Consider the following 18,304-nt stretch of genomic DNA (forward strand, 5'->3'; position numbering starts at 1 on the left):
ACAAAGCAAAAGCAAAAATAGACATAATTAAAAGAAATAAGCAGGGAAAGTATATGTTGCTAAAAGGTACCATAGACAATGAAGTAATATCAACATGAAACATGATAGATTTGTAAGTGAATTCTACCAAACATTTAAGAAACAATTCCAGTACTATATAAACCATTTGAGAAAATAAGTAAACAAGTCTTACCAAATTACTTTTATGACAAAAATATGGTTTTGATACCTAAACAAGGGAGAGCAAAAACAGAAAGAAAACTATAGACTCATTTCTTTTTTTATTATTCTTTTATTTTATTGTGTGTCACTTTTTTGCACTTCTCAGATATTACAGGGTTTGGGTGGTTTTTGTTTTTTATGAATGACAGTTTTGTGATAACTGTGTTGAACAAGTCCATCAGTGCCATTTTTCCAACAGCATGTGTTCACATTGTCTCTATTTCACATTTTGGTAATTCTCACAATATTTCAAACTTTTTTATTCTTACATGTATCATGGTGGTCTGCAATCAGTGATCTTTGATGTTATTTTAGTTAGGGATACCACAAACCACGCACATATAAAATGATAAACTTAATAAATGTGTGTGTTCTGACTGCTCTAACAACTGGATATTTCCCATCTCTCTTCCCTCTTCTCCAGTTTTTCTATTCCCTGAAACACAACAACATTAAAAGTAGGCCAATTAATAAGCCTACGATGGCCTCTAAGTGTTGAAGTTGAACAGAACAGTCAATTGATGTGGCACACTTGATTGTTATGTTATTTTAAGAAATTGCCACAGCTATCCTAACCTTTAGCAACCACCACTCTGGTCTGTAAGCAGCCAACAACTTCAAGGCAAGACCCTCCATAAGTAAAAAGATTTTAACTTGCTGAAGCCTCAGATGATGACTAGCATTTTTTTTAAAGCAATAAAGTGTTTTTTAATTAAGGTATATACATTTTTAAGCTATAATACCATTGCACATTTAATAGATTATAGTGTAAACAACTTTTATATGTACTGGTAAACCAAAAAAATTGTGTGACTCATTCATTTATTGCAATATTTTCTTTCTTTCTTTCTTTCTTTCTTTCTTTCTTTCTTTCTTTCTTTCTTTCTTTCTTTCTTTCTTTCTTTCTTTCTTTCTTTCTTTCTTTCTTTCTTTCTTTCTTTCTTTCTTTCTTTCTTTCTTTCTTTCTTTCTTTCTTTCTTTCTTTCTTTCTTTCTTTCTTTCTTTCTTTCTTTCTTTCTTTCTTTCTTTCCGGAGCAATGAGGGTTAAATGACTTGCCCAGGGTCACACAGCTAGTAAGTGTCAAGTGTTTGAGGCCAGATTTGAACTCAGGTCCTCCTGAATCCAGAGCCAGTGCTTTATCCACTGTGTCACCTAGCTGCCCAGAATATTTTCTTTATTGTGGTGGTCTGAAACCAACCCTGTAATATCTCTAAGATATGCCTATTTATTACAAAGATTATACACTATGATTAGGTGAGATTTCTATCAGGAAGGCAGGACTGGTTCAATATTAGGAAAACTTTAAGCATAACTAAACATTTCATAACAAAAATAATATGATTATATCAATAGATACAGAAAAAGGTTTTATAAAATGCAACACCCGCTCCTTTTAAAAACACTGGAAAGCATAGGAATAAATAGAGCCTTTCTTTTTTCTTTTGCAGGACAGTGAAGGTTAAATGACTTGCCCAGGGTCACACAGCTAGTAAGTGTCAAGTGTCTGAGGTCGGATTTGAACACAGGTCTTCCTGAATCCAGGACCAGTGCTTTATCCACTGAGCCACCTAGCTGCCCCAATAGAGCTTTTCTTAAAATGATAATATATGTCTAAATCTGAGAACCATTATTTATAATGGTATTGTTAGAATCCTTTTCAGTAAAATCAGGAGTGAAGCAAAAATGTCCATTATCATTATTATTTAGTATTGTACCAGAAATGCTAGCTTTAACAATAAGACAAGAAAAAGAAATTAAAGGAATAAGAATAGGCAATGAGGAAACAAAAGCATAACTCTTTGCAAATGATACGACAGTATACTTACAGAACCAACTAAAAAGCTAGTTGAAACAATGACATTAACAAAGTTGCAGGATATAAAGTGTGATATCATCGAGTTTATGACCAGACAGAGAGGATTACAGGAAGTACAGTGAATAATTTTGATTACATGAAATTTAAACAGCTTTGCACAAACAAAACCAAAGCAGCCAAAATTTGAAGGAAAGCAGGAAACTGGGGCAGAGTGGTGAGAGGGGTTGGGGAAAGTTACAAGAAGTTTCTCTGATAAAGGCTTGATTTCTCAGATATATAGGGAACTGAAGGGAATGGCTGAACAAGTTGTAGATGATTATTATGAAATACTATCGTGCTATAAGAATGATGAGCAGAGGCAGCTAGGTGGCTCAGTAGATAAAGCACTGGTCCTGGATTCAGGAGGACCTGAGTTGGTGAATTCTGGCCTCAGAAACTTGACATTTACTAGCTGTGTGACCCTGGGCAAGTCACTTAATCCTCATTGCCCCGGGGGAAAAAAAAGAATGATGAGCAGGATGGTTTCAGAAAAACTCAGGAAGACTTATATGAACTGATGCAAAGTGAAGTGAGTAGAACCAGGACAACTACATTGCGAAGCTGTAATCATCATAATAATTTGGAATTGTGGAAAAAATAGAAAGGTTGCTTGGTAGAACAGGTTAGGTAATCAATATCCATAAGCAAATTAATTAAATGACATAGTGTTTACTACACCCAAAGATCCCCTCTATTGGGGCGAAGAACTCACTATTTGACAAAATCTGTTAGGAAAACTGGAAAGCAGTAAAAGAGAAATGAGGTACATGCTTTACACATAAAGGGTAATGCCATAAGCAAATTAAGAGCATGGAATAATTTATCTGTCAGATTTATTGATAGGGGAAGAATTTAGGACCAAAGAAGAGAGCATTACAAAATGTAAAATAGATAATATGATTATATGAAATTAAAAAGGGGTTTTGTTTTGTTTTGTTTTTGCAGGGTAATGGGGGTTAAGTGACTTGCCCAGGGTCACACAGCTAGTAAGTGTCAAGTGCCTGAGGCCGGATTTGAACTCAGGTACTCCTGAATCCAGGGCCGGTGCTTTATCCACTGTGCCACCTAGCTGCCCCCCAAAAGTTTTTGCACAAACAAAACCAATGTAACCAAAATTACAAGGAAAGCAGAAAATTGGGAAAGAATTTTTGCAACAAGTATCACTGATAAAGCCTACATTTCTCAAATATATAGAAAACTGAGTCAAATTTATAAATACAAGTCATTCCCCAGTTAATAAATGGGTAAAGGATAATATGGACAGGCAGTTTTCAGACAAAGAAATCAAAGCTATCTATAGTCATATGAAAAAATGTCCTAAATCACTACTGATCAGAGAAATGTAAATTAAAACAACTCTGAGGTACCACCTTATACCTAAAAGAGTGGCAAATATAACAAAAAAGGAAAATGTTGGATGTTGGAGAGGCTGTGGGAAAACTGGGACACTAATCCACTGTTGGTGGAGTTGTGAACTGATCCAACCATTCTGGAGAACAATTTAGAACTATGCCCAAAGGGCTATAAAGCTGTGCATGCCCTTTGATTCAGCAATACCACTGCTAGGTTTATATCCCAAAGACATTGCCAAAAAGAGAAAAAGACCTATTTATACAAAAATATTTATAGCAGCTCTTTTTGTGGTAGCTAAGAGTTGGAAATCAAAGGCATGCCCATTAATTGGGGAATGGCTAAAACAAGCTGTGGTATATGATGGTGATAGAGTATTATTCTGCTATAAAAAATGACAAGCAGGATGATTTCGGAAAGGCCTGGAAAGACTTATATGAACTGATATATAGTGAAGTAGACAGAACCAGGAGAATTGTGAATGACTTAACCATTCTCAGCAATAAAATGATCCAAGACAATCCCAAAGGACTAATGATGAAACATACTATCCACCTCCAAAGAAAGAACTAATATTGATTGAACACAGACTGAAGCATGCTATTTTTCACTTTCTTAAATTTTTTTTTCCTTTTATCCAAGTTTTCTTATATAAAATTACTAATGTGGTAGTTTTACATAATCTCACTTGTATAACATAACTGATTGCTTACCACTTTGGGGGAGTGGTGGGTGGGAGGGAAAGAGTGATAGAATTTTGAACTAAAAACTTTAAATTAAAATGTTTATTATAAAAAGTTAAAATTAAAAAAAAGAAATGAGGCATAGACCAACATCTCACACAGTAGATCAAGATAAACTCAGAATAGGTTCATGTTTAGCTATAAAGGTTGATAAAAGCAAATTAGTGGAATATGGAAGAAAGTACCTGTCAAATTTATAGACAGGAGAAAAGTTCATAACCAAACAAAAAATAGAAAAGATCATAAGAGATAGAAATAGATAATTTTGATTACATAAAATTTTAAAAAGTTTTGCACAAATGTAGCTAAAGTTAGGGAGAGAAGGAGAAAACTGGGTGAAACTCTTTGTAGCAAATTTCTCTGATAAAAGTCTCATTTCTAAAATATACAAGTAACTGAGCTAAATTTATAACAATGGGAGAAATTCCACAATTTATAAATGGTTGTGGGATCTGAATAAGCAGAGGGGGAAATACAAACTACCAATAGATTGAAAAAAATACCATAAATCACTAATAATTAGAGAAATGCAAATTAAAACAACTCAGAGGTACCACCTCATACACATGAGATTGACTAAGATGACAAAAAAATAAAATGACAAATGCTGTAGGAGGTGTGAGAAAACAAGTACATGAACACACTGTTGATGCATCTGTGAACTATGCAACTTGAAACTGTGCCCCCAAAGCTATTAAACTCTGATACCCTTTGACCCAGAGCTACTACTAGACCACTACTAGGCTTATAACCCCAAAGAGATAAAAGAGGAAAAAGACCCATGTGTAAAAAAAAATATTTATGGTAGCTCTTTTTGTAGAGTCAAAGAATTAGAAACTGAGTTGATCCCCATATTAAGTAAGCTCTTCCACTATGCCTATGGATTCATTAACAAATAGTTGCAAAAATGTGTTAATTTTATTCAAGAGCTTTAGACTGCATCCAGTCTCATACATGGGCAATAAGATGGGAAAAGTACCAACATACAGCTGCTTGTTCAATGTGAAAGGAATCAATAATATGCTTTTTTATTACACAGGAAATAAAATCCTTGTGGGGGCTATCCTAAAAAATCTGCTTGTGTGTGCCTGGCCCCCACTTTAAGAAAAATTCTCAGTAGGCCATTCTCCTCTTGAAGTCACATTTCATTTCAGGGAAATGGTATCATTGTATCCCATTTGCCATCCCATTTCCTGATCTTGTGTTCTGTGACAGAGAAAATAATTATGACAAAATTTTGGGTAAATTATAATCATTTTTATCAATTGTGACCAGTAAGGGGTTGACAAAAATGGCCCCTTAACCTCTCATAGTTCAAGTGGAAAAAAAGCCCCACGGCTACTTCTTCAGGGTTTGGTTTTTTTTTTTTTGCCTTTTGGAGAAAGAGTGGTCCGTTGAGCAGTAATCAAATCTGATTGGTCAACTTAATTTGGAAGTAAGCTATATTCAAATGAAGGGCTATACCAGACCCAACTATCTAAAGAATGCATATCCTTTTCCCCTGTGTGGGCTGAGGGAAGAGAGACCTTCCTATCTAGACAAAAGATCTGTCTCCACCCAAAACCAAATTCCTACAAGGTTGGATGGGCCTGACCAAGATTGAAGAGAGTCAATTTAATCTTTTTTTGTTTGTTTGTTTGTTTGGTGGGGCAATGAGGGTTAAGTGACTTGCCCAGGGTCACACAGCTAGTAAGTATTAAGTGTCTAAGGCCGGATTTGAACTCAGGTCTTCCTGAATCCAGGGCAGGTGCTTTATCTACTGCATCACCTAGCTGCCCTGAGTCAATTTAATCTTATCAAGAAGGACTTTGAAATTGGGGGGGGGGGGTGTACCAGAAGGAGTCCAGACTTTGAAGGAATGGGGGAGTAGTGAATCTCTAAGTTACTGATTACAAATAATCACTTCTCACAGTTCCATTTTTTTCCTTATACAGACCTAGTGGCCTGACAATATGGTGCAAGCTCAAGGGGGTCGAGAATTGCGAAAGGTTAGTGATCTTTTCCCAATTAAAAGTGAATGAGGGGGCAGCTAGGTGGCGCAGTGCATAGAGCACCGGCCCTGGAGTCAAATCCAGCCTCAGACACTTAACAGTTACTAGCTGTGTGACCCTAGGCAAGTCACTTAACCCCAATTGCCTCACAAAAAAAAAAAGTGAATGAGCAGGAAGACTCATTTTCTCAGCCTATGTCGGTACAAAAAAAAAATCACACAAGTCCTGGATGTCTCATCTCACACCCACCAGAGGAATCCCTTCCCCTAAGGACAAAGGGGCATGTGGTCCAATTAAAGCCCAAGCTGGCATATTGGATCAAATGCACCTAAGTGCTGGACTTTTCTGTTCCACCAACCCAAGGGTGCGAAGTAGGCCATAAAGCAATGATGTTTCCAGATTGTCCATTCAGCAGCCTTGATGACAGTAGGACCTGGAAAGGTTCCTTCTAGAAGGGCTGGAGACTTCCTGAAGTTGTGGATGCATCCTGGCTTAAATGGATACACCATCTCTTCCACAGGCAGAATTTGCATCACTTATCTTACCACCTTTTCATCCCCTGGGACCAGGCTTAGATTCTGAGAGTCTAGTCTCTGAGTAGCAATTACCAAACAAAAGTCCAAAAGGTGACTACAATCCATAATCCTGGCTACTACAATTTCTTAGTTGGAACAACATAAGAAGTACCGAGGCCATTTTAACTGTTTCCTTGATGATCGAGAATGATAAGGTGTGCGCAAGCTCAGGCTTATGCCTTGGACAGCTGCTTACTTATTCCTGCCATTGTGTAGCCCTTGGTCTGTGGCAGGCCAAATATTGGTATTATGTCCTTGGTCAGATAGGTCTCTGACCACAGGTGTCTGCGACTATGTTTGCTGTGGTGTGTGTCACCAGGAAGGCCTCTACCCAAAGGCTCAATTGGTTTCTGCACACCAAGACATCTATAGCTCATACTTTCAGTGGTAGAGTTACCTACTTTCTCTCCCCCGCTTTTCTGTTTTCTTCTTCAAGAAGTTGAACTGTTGACAAAAGAGGCATGGGCCTCTGCATAAACTCCAGAGGCAAACAATGACCAGAGAACTTGCAGTCCAGGGGCCTTGGTTCTCATATGTCTCTGGGTATTGAGTTCCTGGCACAGGAGAGACACAGTTATTTAGGTATAATGGGGCACCACAGCCATCTATGAACAATGTGAGAGTGGACTCCTCCAAGGGAACATCTGTGAGGTCAGGCTATGGGCTTTGCATGACCTCAGTTACCTCAATTTTTGGCATCTCATCATCTTTTAGGGTTCAGAAAGGAGAGTGGCTGGATTAAAGATATTAATAGTGCTAAATGGAGAGATTAGGGTCAGACCAAAGGCTTACCTCATAAGCAGTCACTTGGAGGGGGAGGCTTGAGTCTTAGACTGGAGTAAAATGGCAGCAACACTATGAGGTCTAGGCCCATTCACAGGCAGTGAGTGGTGAAGGACAAGAGATTTAGTTCTTTTTACAAGCAGCCTGAGAGCCTAAAGGCACCTTGCCACCAGATCAAGTTGGCAAGAATAGTAATCAATAGGCCTATGATGAGGCCCCAAATTTTGGGTGAGGAATCCCAACAACACCTCTCTGTTCATGTACAAAAAGGAAAAAGGGCTTGTCATAATTTTGCAGTCCTAGAATTAACTGGTAGAAAGGCCATCCCCTGTTTCACTTGTCTAACAGCTTCCTCTAAGGCTTCAGAAGGTATGAAGTACTCAAGGGCCTCTTTAGCCATATAAGCAGCTAGTTCCTTGGTGAGTTCCCCTAGTGTTGAAATCTAAGAGCAGCAGCATCCCACAAGCCCCTACAGAGCATGTATCCAGAGTTGTGTTTTTGGAATTAGCATTTGAAGGATATGCTGGATCCTATCATTTGTCAGGGCCCAAGTGTTGGGGCCTAGCTCATATCCCAGGTACCTCATGGTGGGAAGGGCAAACTGTAACTTTAAAGGAGAGACTCAGTGGTCATTTTCATAAAGACAGAAGAAGAGAAAAACAGCATCTTCCTCACAGACTCTCTGAGAAGGAGAGGCAAACAGTAAATCATCAACATATTGCAATAATGTGGACCTCTGAGGCAGGTGCACATCTTCTAGGTCTTTGAAAGCACTTGTATGAATAGAGTCAGAAATTGCCAATAACTCTGGAGGGCAGCCTGATCCAAGTGGCTCTTCCAAGTAAAGGCAAAGAGGTACTGTGAGTCCAGGTCTACTGGAACACAAAAAAGGGCAGCACACAAATCAATAATAGAATATACTTTCGTATTAAGGAAAGTTGGTGATAATAGAAATAGGATTTGGGACCACTAAGGTTCTCAGGATGACAAAATTATTGATGGCTCTCATATCTTGGACAAACCATATACAGATAGGCCTTCATCTTCGACCTTGTTCCTTACTGGCAGTACAGAGGTATTGAAGGTGACTGGCATGGTACTGTCACCACCCCCCCCCCCCATGGATGTAAGCATTGATGAGTTTCTGAATAGGTTCAGCGGCCTCTAAATTAATACCATATTGTTGTACACAAGGGGGCAGTCCATCCTTAGAACAGATTTGCATAGGTTCTGCTGATAATATGAACCCCACATCCATGGGGTTCTATCCCCACAAAGTGACAGGTAAGCTTCATAACATGGGAGACAAAGCAGACACTAGACATTCCATAAACTTTTAAAGTTCCTTTAAAATTCCCTAATGAGCCAAATAAGTTCCTTTGTATTCTAACCTAACCCCTCCCAGATCACAATGAAAATGAATAATGGCCTCAAGTTTACATAACATATCCTTTCTACACAATGAGAATGAGGAATTAGGCATTAACAAAAAAGAATGTTAAATGTTAAAAGTCCAAGTAACTACTTTAAACAGAGTAATTAAGGCATACATCTCAGCTATTACCCTTTCAATTTTTATCTTCAGGAAGCTTCTGTTGGGGCACTTAAGCATTGAGAAAATCACTTTGTGTCCACCAAGCAAACAGTGTTTGCAAATCAACAGCAATCTCAAATAAGGACTCCTTAACTGTACCTGAGTCCTCTTCAACATTCCTAAGAAACACCTCTAGTTCCCAACCACCTACCTCCTCCTATAGTGAATATTCATTCCTAGTATCCAAACAGGGTATATTTGGTGTCCCAGGGATTGTGATTGTAGGCACCAAGACAACAGTGGGTGGGGTTCATGTGGCAGCTGGTTCTTCATGGGGTCCTTTGGATTACTTGGAGGATGTGACCCTCTGCTGGAGGCCCTGTCCTTCTCACTTCCTGCAATCTTTCTCAAAGTACCCAGCCTTTTTATATTAAAAGCACACCCTTGGGGCAGCTAGGTGGCTCAGTGGATAGAGCACTGGCCCTGGATTCAGGAGAACCTGAGTTCAAATCCGGCCTCAGACATTTGACACTTAATAGCTGTGTGACCCTGGGCAATTCACTTAACCCCAATTGCCTGAAAAAACAAACAAACCAAAAAAACCACACACACACAAAAGCATACCCAGACCCTCTCCTATGTTCTAAATCCTCCATCAGGGCAGAATTTATGTAAATAATTGCAAATGTCTGCTGCTGAGTGATTAACATAAGATGAAGCAATTTATAGTTATCTCTTCTACAATGCCAGGGTTAGGGGTGTAGTGCCCCTTCAATTTGGAAAATCCATGTAAAAATTTCTGGCTCTCCCTTCATACCAGAGAAGGTCTGAATTTTTTCTTTTTCTTTTATGGGGTGTTCACAGTACCTTATTGTAAAATTTGGGTTAAGTCATAAGCTCTGTGTTATCTGCTAGCCTTTGCATGTCATCTGTGGCTTCCTCAAAACTCCCCCAAAATTCTCATTTAAGTTCTTATGCCAATCCTCAATATATCAAAACCATGATAGGGAAAGTCATGATGTGGAAGGGATAACTGTAGATAATGCTTCTTTTCTGTATTTGAGCACATTTCTGCACAGCAGCACAAAACAGAGAAAGCATTGTAATGTTCATCTAAATTTTGTATAGTGTCATGGGATTTTTTCCCAATCTATCAGTTGTGGCGCCTGCTCTAGAGTGTCATAGATGGTCATTTTTGCATCATTGAACATTTTCCCAGGCCCTCTCAGAGCCTCTTAGGATAAGGGAAAACGGCCATTTCAACCAGGAATGTCCAAAACTTGAGTGGTAAAGCTCAGTCGGGGTCCCTGTTCGGGCACCAGTTGTCGGGGTCTTGGGGTCAAGCCCAAAGGACGGGGGGGGTTGAGGATCGGAGACGATTAATAATTGACACAGCAGCACCACCTTATGTGTGAATAACCGTGTGCAATTTATTATTCAGGATAGCTCAGTATTTTAAGGAAAAAAAACACAAAGAAATCAGTCTCTGCAAGGATAATTCTAAGAGAATAGGAGTAATTTTTCAACCTTTCAGCCTTGACTTGTCAGAACTTGTTCTAGGCCTTAACAGAGGAAGGTTAGCACAGCTGAGTCTTCAGACCCTGGGAGACTGGCCAAGCACTGTCTCTAGAAACTCTTGCTGCTTCAGTGACCACGGCCCAAGTACGGGGAGGGGGAACTCAGTCAGAGGGGCAACAGAGAGCCCCCTGGGTTCACCACATAGTTCCAATAAGGAGACATTCTGTGCATGTGGTCCTATTAGTTAGTTCATCCTCTAACTTTACAGTAGAGGACAGACTTGCCTTCTCATCCTTTGTGAGAAAGCATCTAATAACTCAGCATGCTCCCAAATAGGGTTATAGCTCTTTATAATGGTCCTAATTGTCTTTTTTTTCTTTATTTAAATTTTTGCGGGGAAATGAAGGTAAAGTGACTTGCCCAGGGTCACGAAGCTAGTAAGTATCAAGTGTTTGAGGCCAGATTTGAACTCAGTTCCTCCTGAATCCAGGGCAGGTGCTTTATCCACTGCACCACGTAGCTGCCCCCTTAATTTTCTTAATGATGATGACTTTGTCCATCCAAAAGGGTAGAGTAGATTATAATACAATGTCTCCTGGTGAAAAGGGGATCTGCACTTTCCTATGATTGTTCCCCAGAAAGGTGGTTCTTAAGGGTCTTTGGTTCTGAGAAATCTAGATTATATGGTTGTGGACTGGCAACTATGATAGCATGGTAATGAGGGGCAGTATCAATTTGAAAGCTCTGCTCAACATTCCCAACAGTCCATTTGCCTGTGCTCTAGGTCTTCAAGTCTGATTTTCTGTATGTCCAGCTGACTGTGATCAAAAGTCCCACAAATTTTCAGGCCAAATTGGCTTCCCACAGTTGTCTAAGTACTGAGTCCAGTCCTGACTGAGCTTTACCACTCAAGTTTTGGACATTCCTGGTTTAAATGGCTATTTTCCCTTATCCTAAGCTTTTAATAGCTTCCCTAAGAGGGAGCCAATAGGACATTTACTCTTTTCTGATCCCATAATGATACCTGTATTTCTTTGACCATTCTATCCCTTGGAGACCTAATGTAGGGTCAAGACCAGTTATTCACCAAGGCCTTTTCTTTCACATGGTACCACTCCCTTATCTTCCTGCACAAATGAGGGAGACTCAATTTTGGGCTTAGGACCTATTCTTATCTTTCATGAATCTGGAGAGTTTAATCCTCTGACTACTTCACAGCTGACTGACTTCTGAGAGAGTTCACTCCAAACTGTAAACAGTTGGAGTGCGGTGGTGCAGATTTCAAAATACAGCTTTCATAGACAGGAGTAAATAACTTTCATAAAAGGGCAAAAGTATGTTGATTGGCCTACATAGCATGAGGAGATGAGTTTTGTGCCACTTTAGCTTTTTCCCCCATGTCTAAGTTCATGTGCACAAGGGTATTTTCAAATTGCCATCTCCCACAGGCTGGTTACATACATACCCAAAGGTTAAGCAAGGTTTCAAACATAGGGGTCACTCAGACTAACGTTGCACAAGTGGCTAATTTTGCACAATCAGTTCTACACTTTAGAAAAAAAATCAACTTGACAACTCATCAAAGGATGGTTTGAAGTGGAGAGAGATTAAAGTAGGGCAAAAAGCATTAAGAAAGCACCAGACCAGAAAAGAAAGAAGAAAGAAAGGAAGGGAGGGAGGGAAAAAAGATAAAACCAAATTACTAGTATTAAAAATTTTAAAGGAGGATTTGCAGAAATGAAGAAAAATATTAGAAACCATTTAATCCAATTATGTCAGAGAAAACCAACAGCGTAAATTAAATGGATTAATATTTACCAAAAAATAATAACTGTTCTTTTAAACAGAACAAAAAATAGAGTATTTAAATAACCCAGTCTCTTAAAAAAAAGAAATTGAATAAGCCATAAATAGTTCCCAAAGGAAAAAAATTCTATGAACAGACATTTACAAGCAAATTCAATTCCAACATTCAAAGAAAAATTAATTCCAATGCTAGATAAGCTGATTTTTTTAAAATAGGAAAAGAAAGGGTCTTACTAAATACTAAGATAGAAATATGGCCTTGATTCCTAAACCTGGTGTCTGGAATAAGAGTCTTCAGAGAGGTGGGAGAATAAAAAGTAGAAGCTGGTGTGTAGGATTAGGTATGGGTTCTTGAATGGGCCTATAGTCCAATCCCCAAACCCAGTAATCCCAAAAGAATTATGATGCCTCTAAAGAGTAAACTGAGAGGGGGCAGCTAGGTGGCACAGTGGATAAAGCACCAGCCCTGGATTCAGGAGGGCCTGAGTTCAAATCTAGCCTCAGACACTTGACACTTACTAGCTGTGTGACCCTGGGCAAGTCACTTAACCCTCATTGCCCCGAGGAGGGGGGGATTTAAAAATTTTTTTTTAAAAGTAAACTGAGGGGCGGCTAGGTGGCGCAGTGGATAAAGCACCGGCCCTGGATTCAGGAGTTCCTGAGTTCAAATCCGGCCTCAGACACTTGACACTTACTAGCTGTGTGACCCTGGGCAAGTCACTTAACCCCATTGCCCCGTTAAAAAAAAAAATAAAAAAATAAAATAAAAGTAAACTGAGAGGAGATTTCTGAACCAGGGAACCCTCATCATACCCTCAGATTTCAGGAACAGAGATGGAGTGTTGACCACTATTTTTAAAAAGTAGTTTGCAAATGCCAACTCAGGACAGAATCTTGAACCAATCTTCACCACCCTGTGAATCTGTGGCAGGTTGTATTAATCTGAGGAATGGATGCTGAAAATGTTTCTAATTGTTGAGATGTACATTTCCATGCATTTTCTAAATGCCTTATAACTGATTTTATGCTATTCTAATAGTTCAATCGTTTGACTCAAAATGACTTCATTTCTCTATTTCATGTGGGAATGGGGGTTTAAGACCCTTACACTTACCTGAAAATCATAGTTTCCATTTTCCATCTCCCCCCCTCACAATAAATCCAAGTCTATGAGAGGCTAGTGCTGACTGGCACATGGGAGATATAACAGTTAACATCCAAGTAACATTAGATGAAGATGATGTTAAATATGGCTTAATTAAATGACTGGTTAACCCTTTACCTTCTAGGAAGATACTATTGTTCTTAAAATGTGTTCATTACATAAACTATAGGGGGAAAACTCCAACACACAGATCCTTCCCAGGTAATGTTTCCATAGCTTAAAATTGTGAGTGACATTAAATGATTAGCATTTACTTTTTTTTTTTTAATAGGGGAAGGTGGATTCCAGCAAACTGGAGGACATCAGATATCAAGAAAGGACCATTTAAAAAAGCTGCAAGAACAAACCATCTCCCAAAACTAAATCTTTGACTCCAGACAGTGATTGACCGTGTTTTTTCACCTTTGATATTCAGGCTTTACATTTAGTACTCAGTACTTTCATTAAGTGAATGAAATAGATTAGAAAAGAACTGATTACCAGACTACAAAGCTTTGGCTCCTATGCCAAAAAGATCTTTGACAGCACAGAGGTAACTTTCTCAGGTAGTCATAAAATGCTTTATAGCACTGCTAGGATTTTGAGAGACATCTATGTAAAACATGGAGAAAGCAAGAGATTAGGTGTATGCTTTTATTTTTTTTTTCATTTACCCTCTAATCTGGCCCAAGCTATAGATATTACTTGTTTCTGTGAATTAATTTATTTTAGCCTTATTTGAGAAATAAATCTATTCATTTGGCTTTGAGTTGGATAAGCTAAAATAGTAAGCCATTGAATCAGCTATTTGTGTATGGGGTTATAATATATTCCTCTTTTATGGAATTTCTTGACTTTCTAGAACTGTTTTCTAGGCCTGACACACATCACTTTCTGGTAGAATTTCAGATTTTCAAGAGCAACTGAGTAGTGTACACTAGTAGTTTCATTGTTAAGCGTGTATGTGCTTCCTCGGTCAAAATCTTATTCAACAGGTCTAATAATGAACACCAAATGTTTCTCTTGGAAGTATTTCTTTAAATTTGCACTGTTATCTCCAGTGAAAGTATGTATGATTATCCTTTTGGTATTCATATCAAATATTCATGCTTTTATGTGAATATATATGTTGTATAGATGATGTACATTCCTATTTATTTACATATTATCTTCACCCTTTAGAATATAAGCTCCTTGAGGGCAGGGATTGTTTTTGTGGTTTTGCCTTTATATCCCCAATGCTTAGTACAGTGCCTTGACACAAAGTAAATGCCTAATAAATGCTTGTTGATTGATTGATTGAATCATAGAAGTATACCATAGGAAACAGTAAAATAAGTTTTATATTAAAATATTTCATCTACTATTTCTAGATTCATGTGACCAACACAAATTTGAGGAAATCACTGTAAGTACAATCTCTCACACATTATTTAGAAAAATATTTGTCCTGAGAGGTTCTACTAAAGTTTGAAACAAAGTTTTCCTAGTACTTGACATTAGGTTTACACTAGGTAACATTTTCTTAAAGGTACCATGACATGGATCATTCACCAAATCTGTTATTTCTGTCCTACAGAGTGTCAGTGTGAATTGATATTCAAAAATATCCTGTGTCAAGTTATTTTGTAATGTCAGTAAAGCCTCATTATGATTGTCAAATTGTGGAATCATGTAAAGAGTAAAATCTTTTGTATCACTACTATTTAAACAAATTAAATAAGTTCTTTTTAACCATTCATTCTTTTGATTCCTTTAGGTGAGGTCCCCTTTTTATTATAGAAAATATTGTCTTTAAAATCTCTAGTTCTTTACCCTTATTCTCCTTTTTTTTATTATTGTTTCTCATCCATTTTAAATACATTTAAATCAATAAATATGGCTGTTACTTAGTACTTCATATGTTTTTGCTTTTCTTACTATCCCCAGTGGTTAGCACAGTGCTTGGTGTGCAATAAATGCTTGTTGATGATTTTTTATTTGTTTCTTAACTGGGTGGTTGGGTGGTTAAAGCACTAGGCCTGGAGTCAGGAAGGTCTAAGTTCAAATACAGGCTCAGACACTTAGTTGTGTGCACCTGGGCAAGTCATTTAGCCTCTGTTTGTCTCAGATAATAAAAGCACCTACCTCCCAGCATTGTTATGAGGATCAAATGAAATAATATATATAAAGCACTTAGCTTAGTGTCTGGCATGTAGTAGGTCCTATATAAATGTTAGCTACTGTTATTAGCTATTAATATTTTTAGACATAAACACTGCCTATTGCTATTACAGTTACAAAAGTTTGCTTATTTGCCTTGAGTAGGCCACATCAGATACTAGCTCAAGTTTGTAATGAGAACAAAATGAGATACATAACAAAAGAAGATTTACTTAGCCCTAACAGGAAGAGCACTTAGAGAAGGGAAAAGATGTTTATCTATGAATACAGAGAAACTTCCCTGTCTGGGTGGAATATACTTATGTTGGTGGCCAGTCAAGCCTCAGGAGCTGCTAGATCCTCTTGCTCCTGGTAGTGTAGATATTATCATTTTATTTGGGCAACCAGGAAGCCATATCAACAATCCACGTGTTAATCTCCTAAGCCAAAGTCTCAAGAACAGTTTTAGTATCTTTTAAGGAAGAGAACTAGTCCAGTTCACATGTTGGGGAGGGAGGTGGATTCTGGTAGAACTTCTCCTACCATAATCCTACTCCTTAGTGGCAAAGTCCAGGATGGATATTAAGAAGCAGCCCACCAGAGGGCCTTCCCTTTCCTGGAAACCCTATTCTGAGGGGGTGGGGTAGAAGGAAGATCAGATTTTTGTCCTTTAAGAGACCTCTAATAGACTGGGGGGGGGGGGCAGGGGGAAGGGGGTGCCCTCAGAGGGCACTGGGGAAACAGTATACCTCTCCACCTATCACTAAAAAACAAGATAAACTCCCCAAACCACCACTGATTCCTCCGTATCTTTTCTGGAAAGAGTAATCCCAATGATCACCAGGTCCTAGCAGCTGCCATGTAGAGGGATCCCAATGGCTCAAGAATATAGTAAGCAAAGGGCTATTCTGAGTGGGCCTGTCTTTGCCAGTGCCCATAACATTACCCACTTTACCAGGGACTACTTTACTTCTGCTGATGCCAGCATTGTTGCTTACTGTCAACGAGGCTGTCCTGCCCAGTCAAGTTCCTGGTACTGGGCATTAGCTCTCCTCCCTGTGCCGGGACCTGAATGCTGCCACTCACTGTCCTCCTATTTCAGGGCAGGAGCCCTGCTTCAGGTGTTACTACTCTGTACCTCACTGACCACAAGAAGTTCTGCTTCTGCTGGGGTCTACTTTTGCCCCCTGTCCTGAGGCTGTGTTACTTCCTCATGCCCTAAGTGCTGCTGAGGGCACTGCTGCTGCCCTCGTGCTAGGCCAGGGGTAATAATACAAACTGCTACCAGTGGAGCCCAAGCTCTGTCTCCCTAGAAATAGCCCCTATTCCAGGGGCTAAGGATGTCCCCCTCTGCTGAAGGCCAAGCAGGCATTGCCTCCCTTCACTGTGACTACACTGTCAATCACTCTTTTCAACTACCTCCCCAGTGCCCTGCACCAGAATCACAACAAAGTTCATTTGGCACAGTTTCCAAATGCTACAAAGTACCAAGCAGTAAGCAGTACCTGGGCTCTATGTCTTTAGACAATCAAAAAATTCTAAGGGGGAGGGTGGGAAAGGGAAAGAAATCTGGTGGGCCTAGAGATTACTTATGATCACCCCCAAGCACAAAAGTTATTTACATTCATTGAATGAGTTTACTATAGTTTTCAGTCCTTAAAGGACAGAGCATATTCAAATGTACATCTCCAGTTGCTGCATATCCAGTTTATTCTCTAATTGCTTCAAGGGGACATCTCATGATAAGTGACCACCATCACCAAAGGATCCAAGAAGCACAAAGGTCAGTCAGAGCTCACTGTCCTGTGTACCACCCACCCCACCGTGTCAACAAAATCATCTCTAACTAATCCTGGTGACCACACGAAATTAAGTGGTCCAGGGCTGCCCAGGTCAGCTTGGTAGCACAGGGTCCAGATTAAAACAAGATGAGACGCCTTAATCCACCTAATAGTTAAACAAGAAGCTTTAGCTAGCCACTGCAAAGGAAAGAGATTCAGAGCAGGGAAAGTCAGTCAATAAACATTAAGTGCCTATTATGTGCCAGGCATTGTGCTAAGGATAAAGGATAATTATAATAATATAATCATGTGTAATATATGTATAGTATAGGGATAAAGGATATACAGATGAGGATACAGTATTGATTCAGTTGAGCACAGGTTCTCTAATTCTGTGTTGCCCTCGGTAGTCTACTGGTCAAGCCTAAGGGTCATACTATAGCTCCTCATGGCTTTTTTTAGGTTTATCAGAGAGCTATATCAACAGCCACAGCCTTTGTCTCCTGAATCAAGCAAGTCCTAAGGACCATTTCAACCCTTTCTGACCAGCTCCAGGCCTATACTACCCCGCCCCATCTCCTCCCCACCAGTAATCAGATCTCTGCTTCTGCGTCCCTCGGCTCTGATAGGTCAGCTTCTGCTTTATTTTACCAGGGACCCAGGCCTCCTTACCTTCCCAATCCCTTTAGAATGTGAGTTTCTTGAAGCAAAAACTGTTTTGCATTTATCTGTTTCCCTAGTACTTAGTAGAGTGTCTTGCACATAATAAGCACTAAATTATCACACTATAATATCTGTCATCTATCTATATAGCTTTCTATCTTTTAAGAAAAATAACTAACTCAGCCCACATGGTGGG

General features: G+C 39.1%; 1 protein-coding gene across 1 annotated transcript in view; it reads left to right on the top strand.

Moving 5' to 3' along the window:
- Positions 1–14,296, top strand: part of CCDC169 (coiled-coil domain containing 169) — a 79,738-nt gene extending 65,442 nt beyond the window's left edge. The window contains exons 8-9 of the mRNA XM_043997031.1: positions 6,106–6,159; positions 13,815–14,296. Coding sequence (XP_043852966.1) covers positions 6,106–6,159; positions 13,815–13,914 — 154 coding nt within the window. The 3' untranslated portion in view covers positions 13,915–14,296. The remainder of the gene's footprint in view (positions 1–6,105; positions 6,160–13,814) is intronic.
- Positions 14,297–18,304: the final 4,008 nt, after the last annotated feature.

The sequence above is a fragment of the Dromiciops gliroides genome, chromosome 3 (genome assembly GCF_019393635.1).
Source record: "Dromiciops gliroides isolate mDroGli1 chromosome 3, mDroGli1.pri, whole genome shotgun sequence".
NCBI lineage: Eukaryota > Metazoa > Chordata > Mammalia > Microbiotheria > Microbiotheriidae > Dromiciops > Dromiciops gliroides.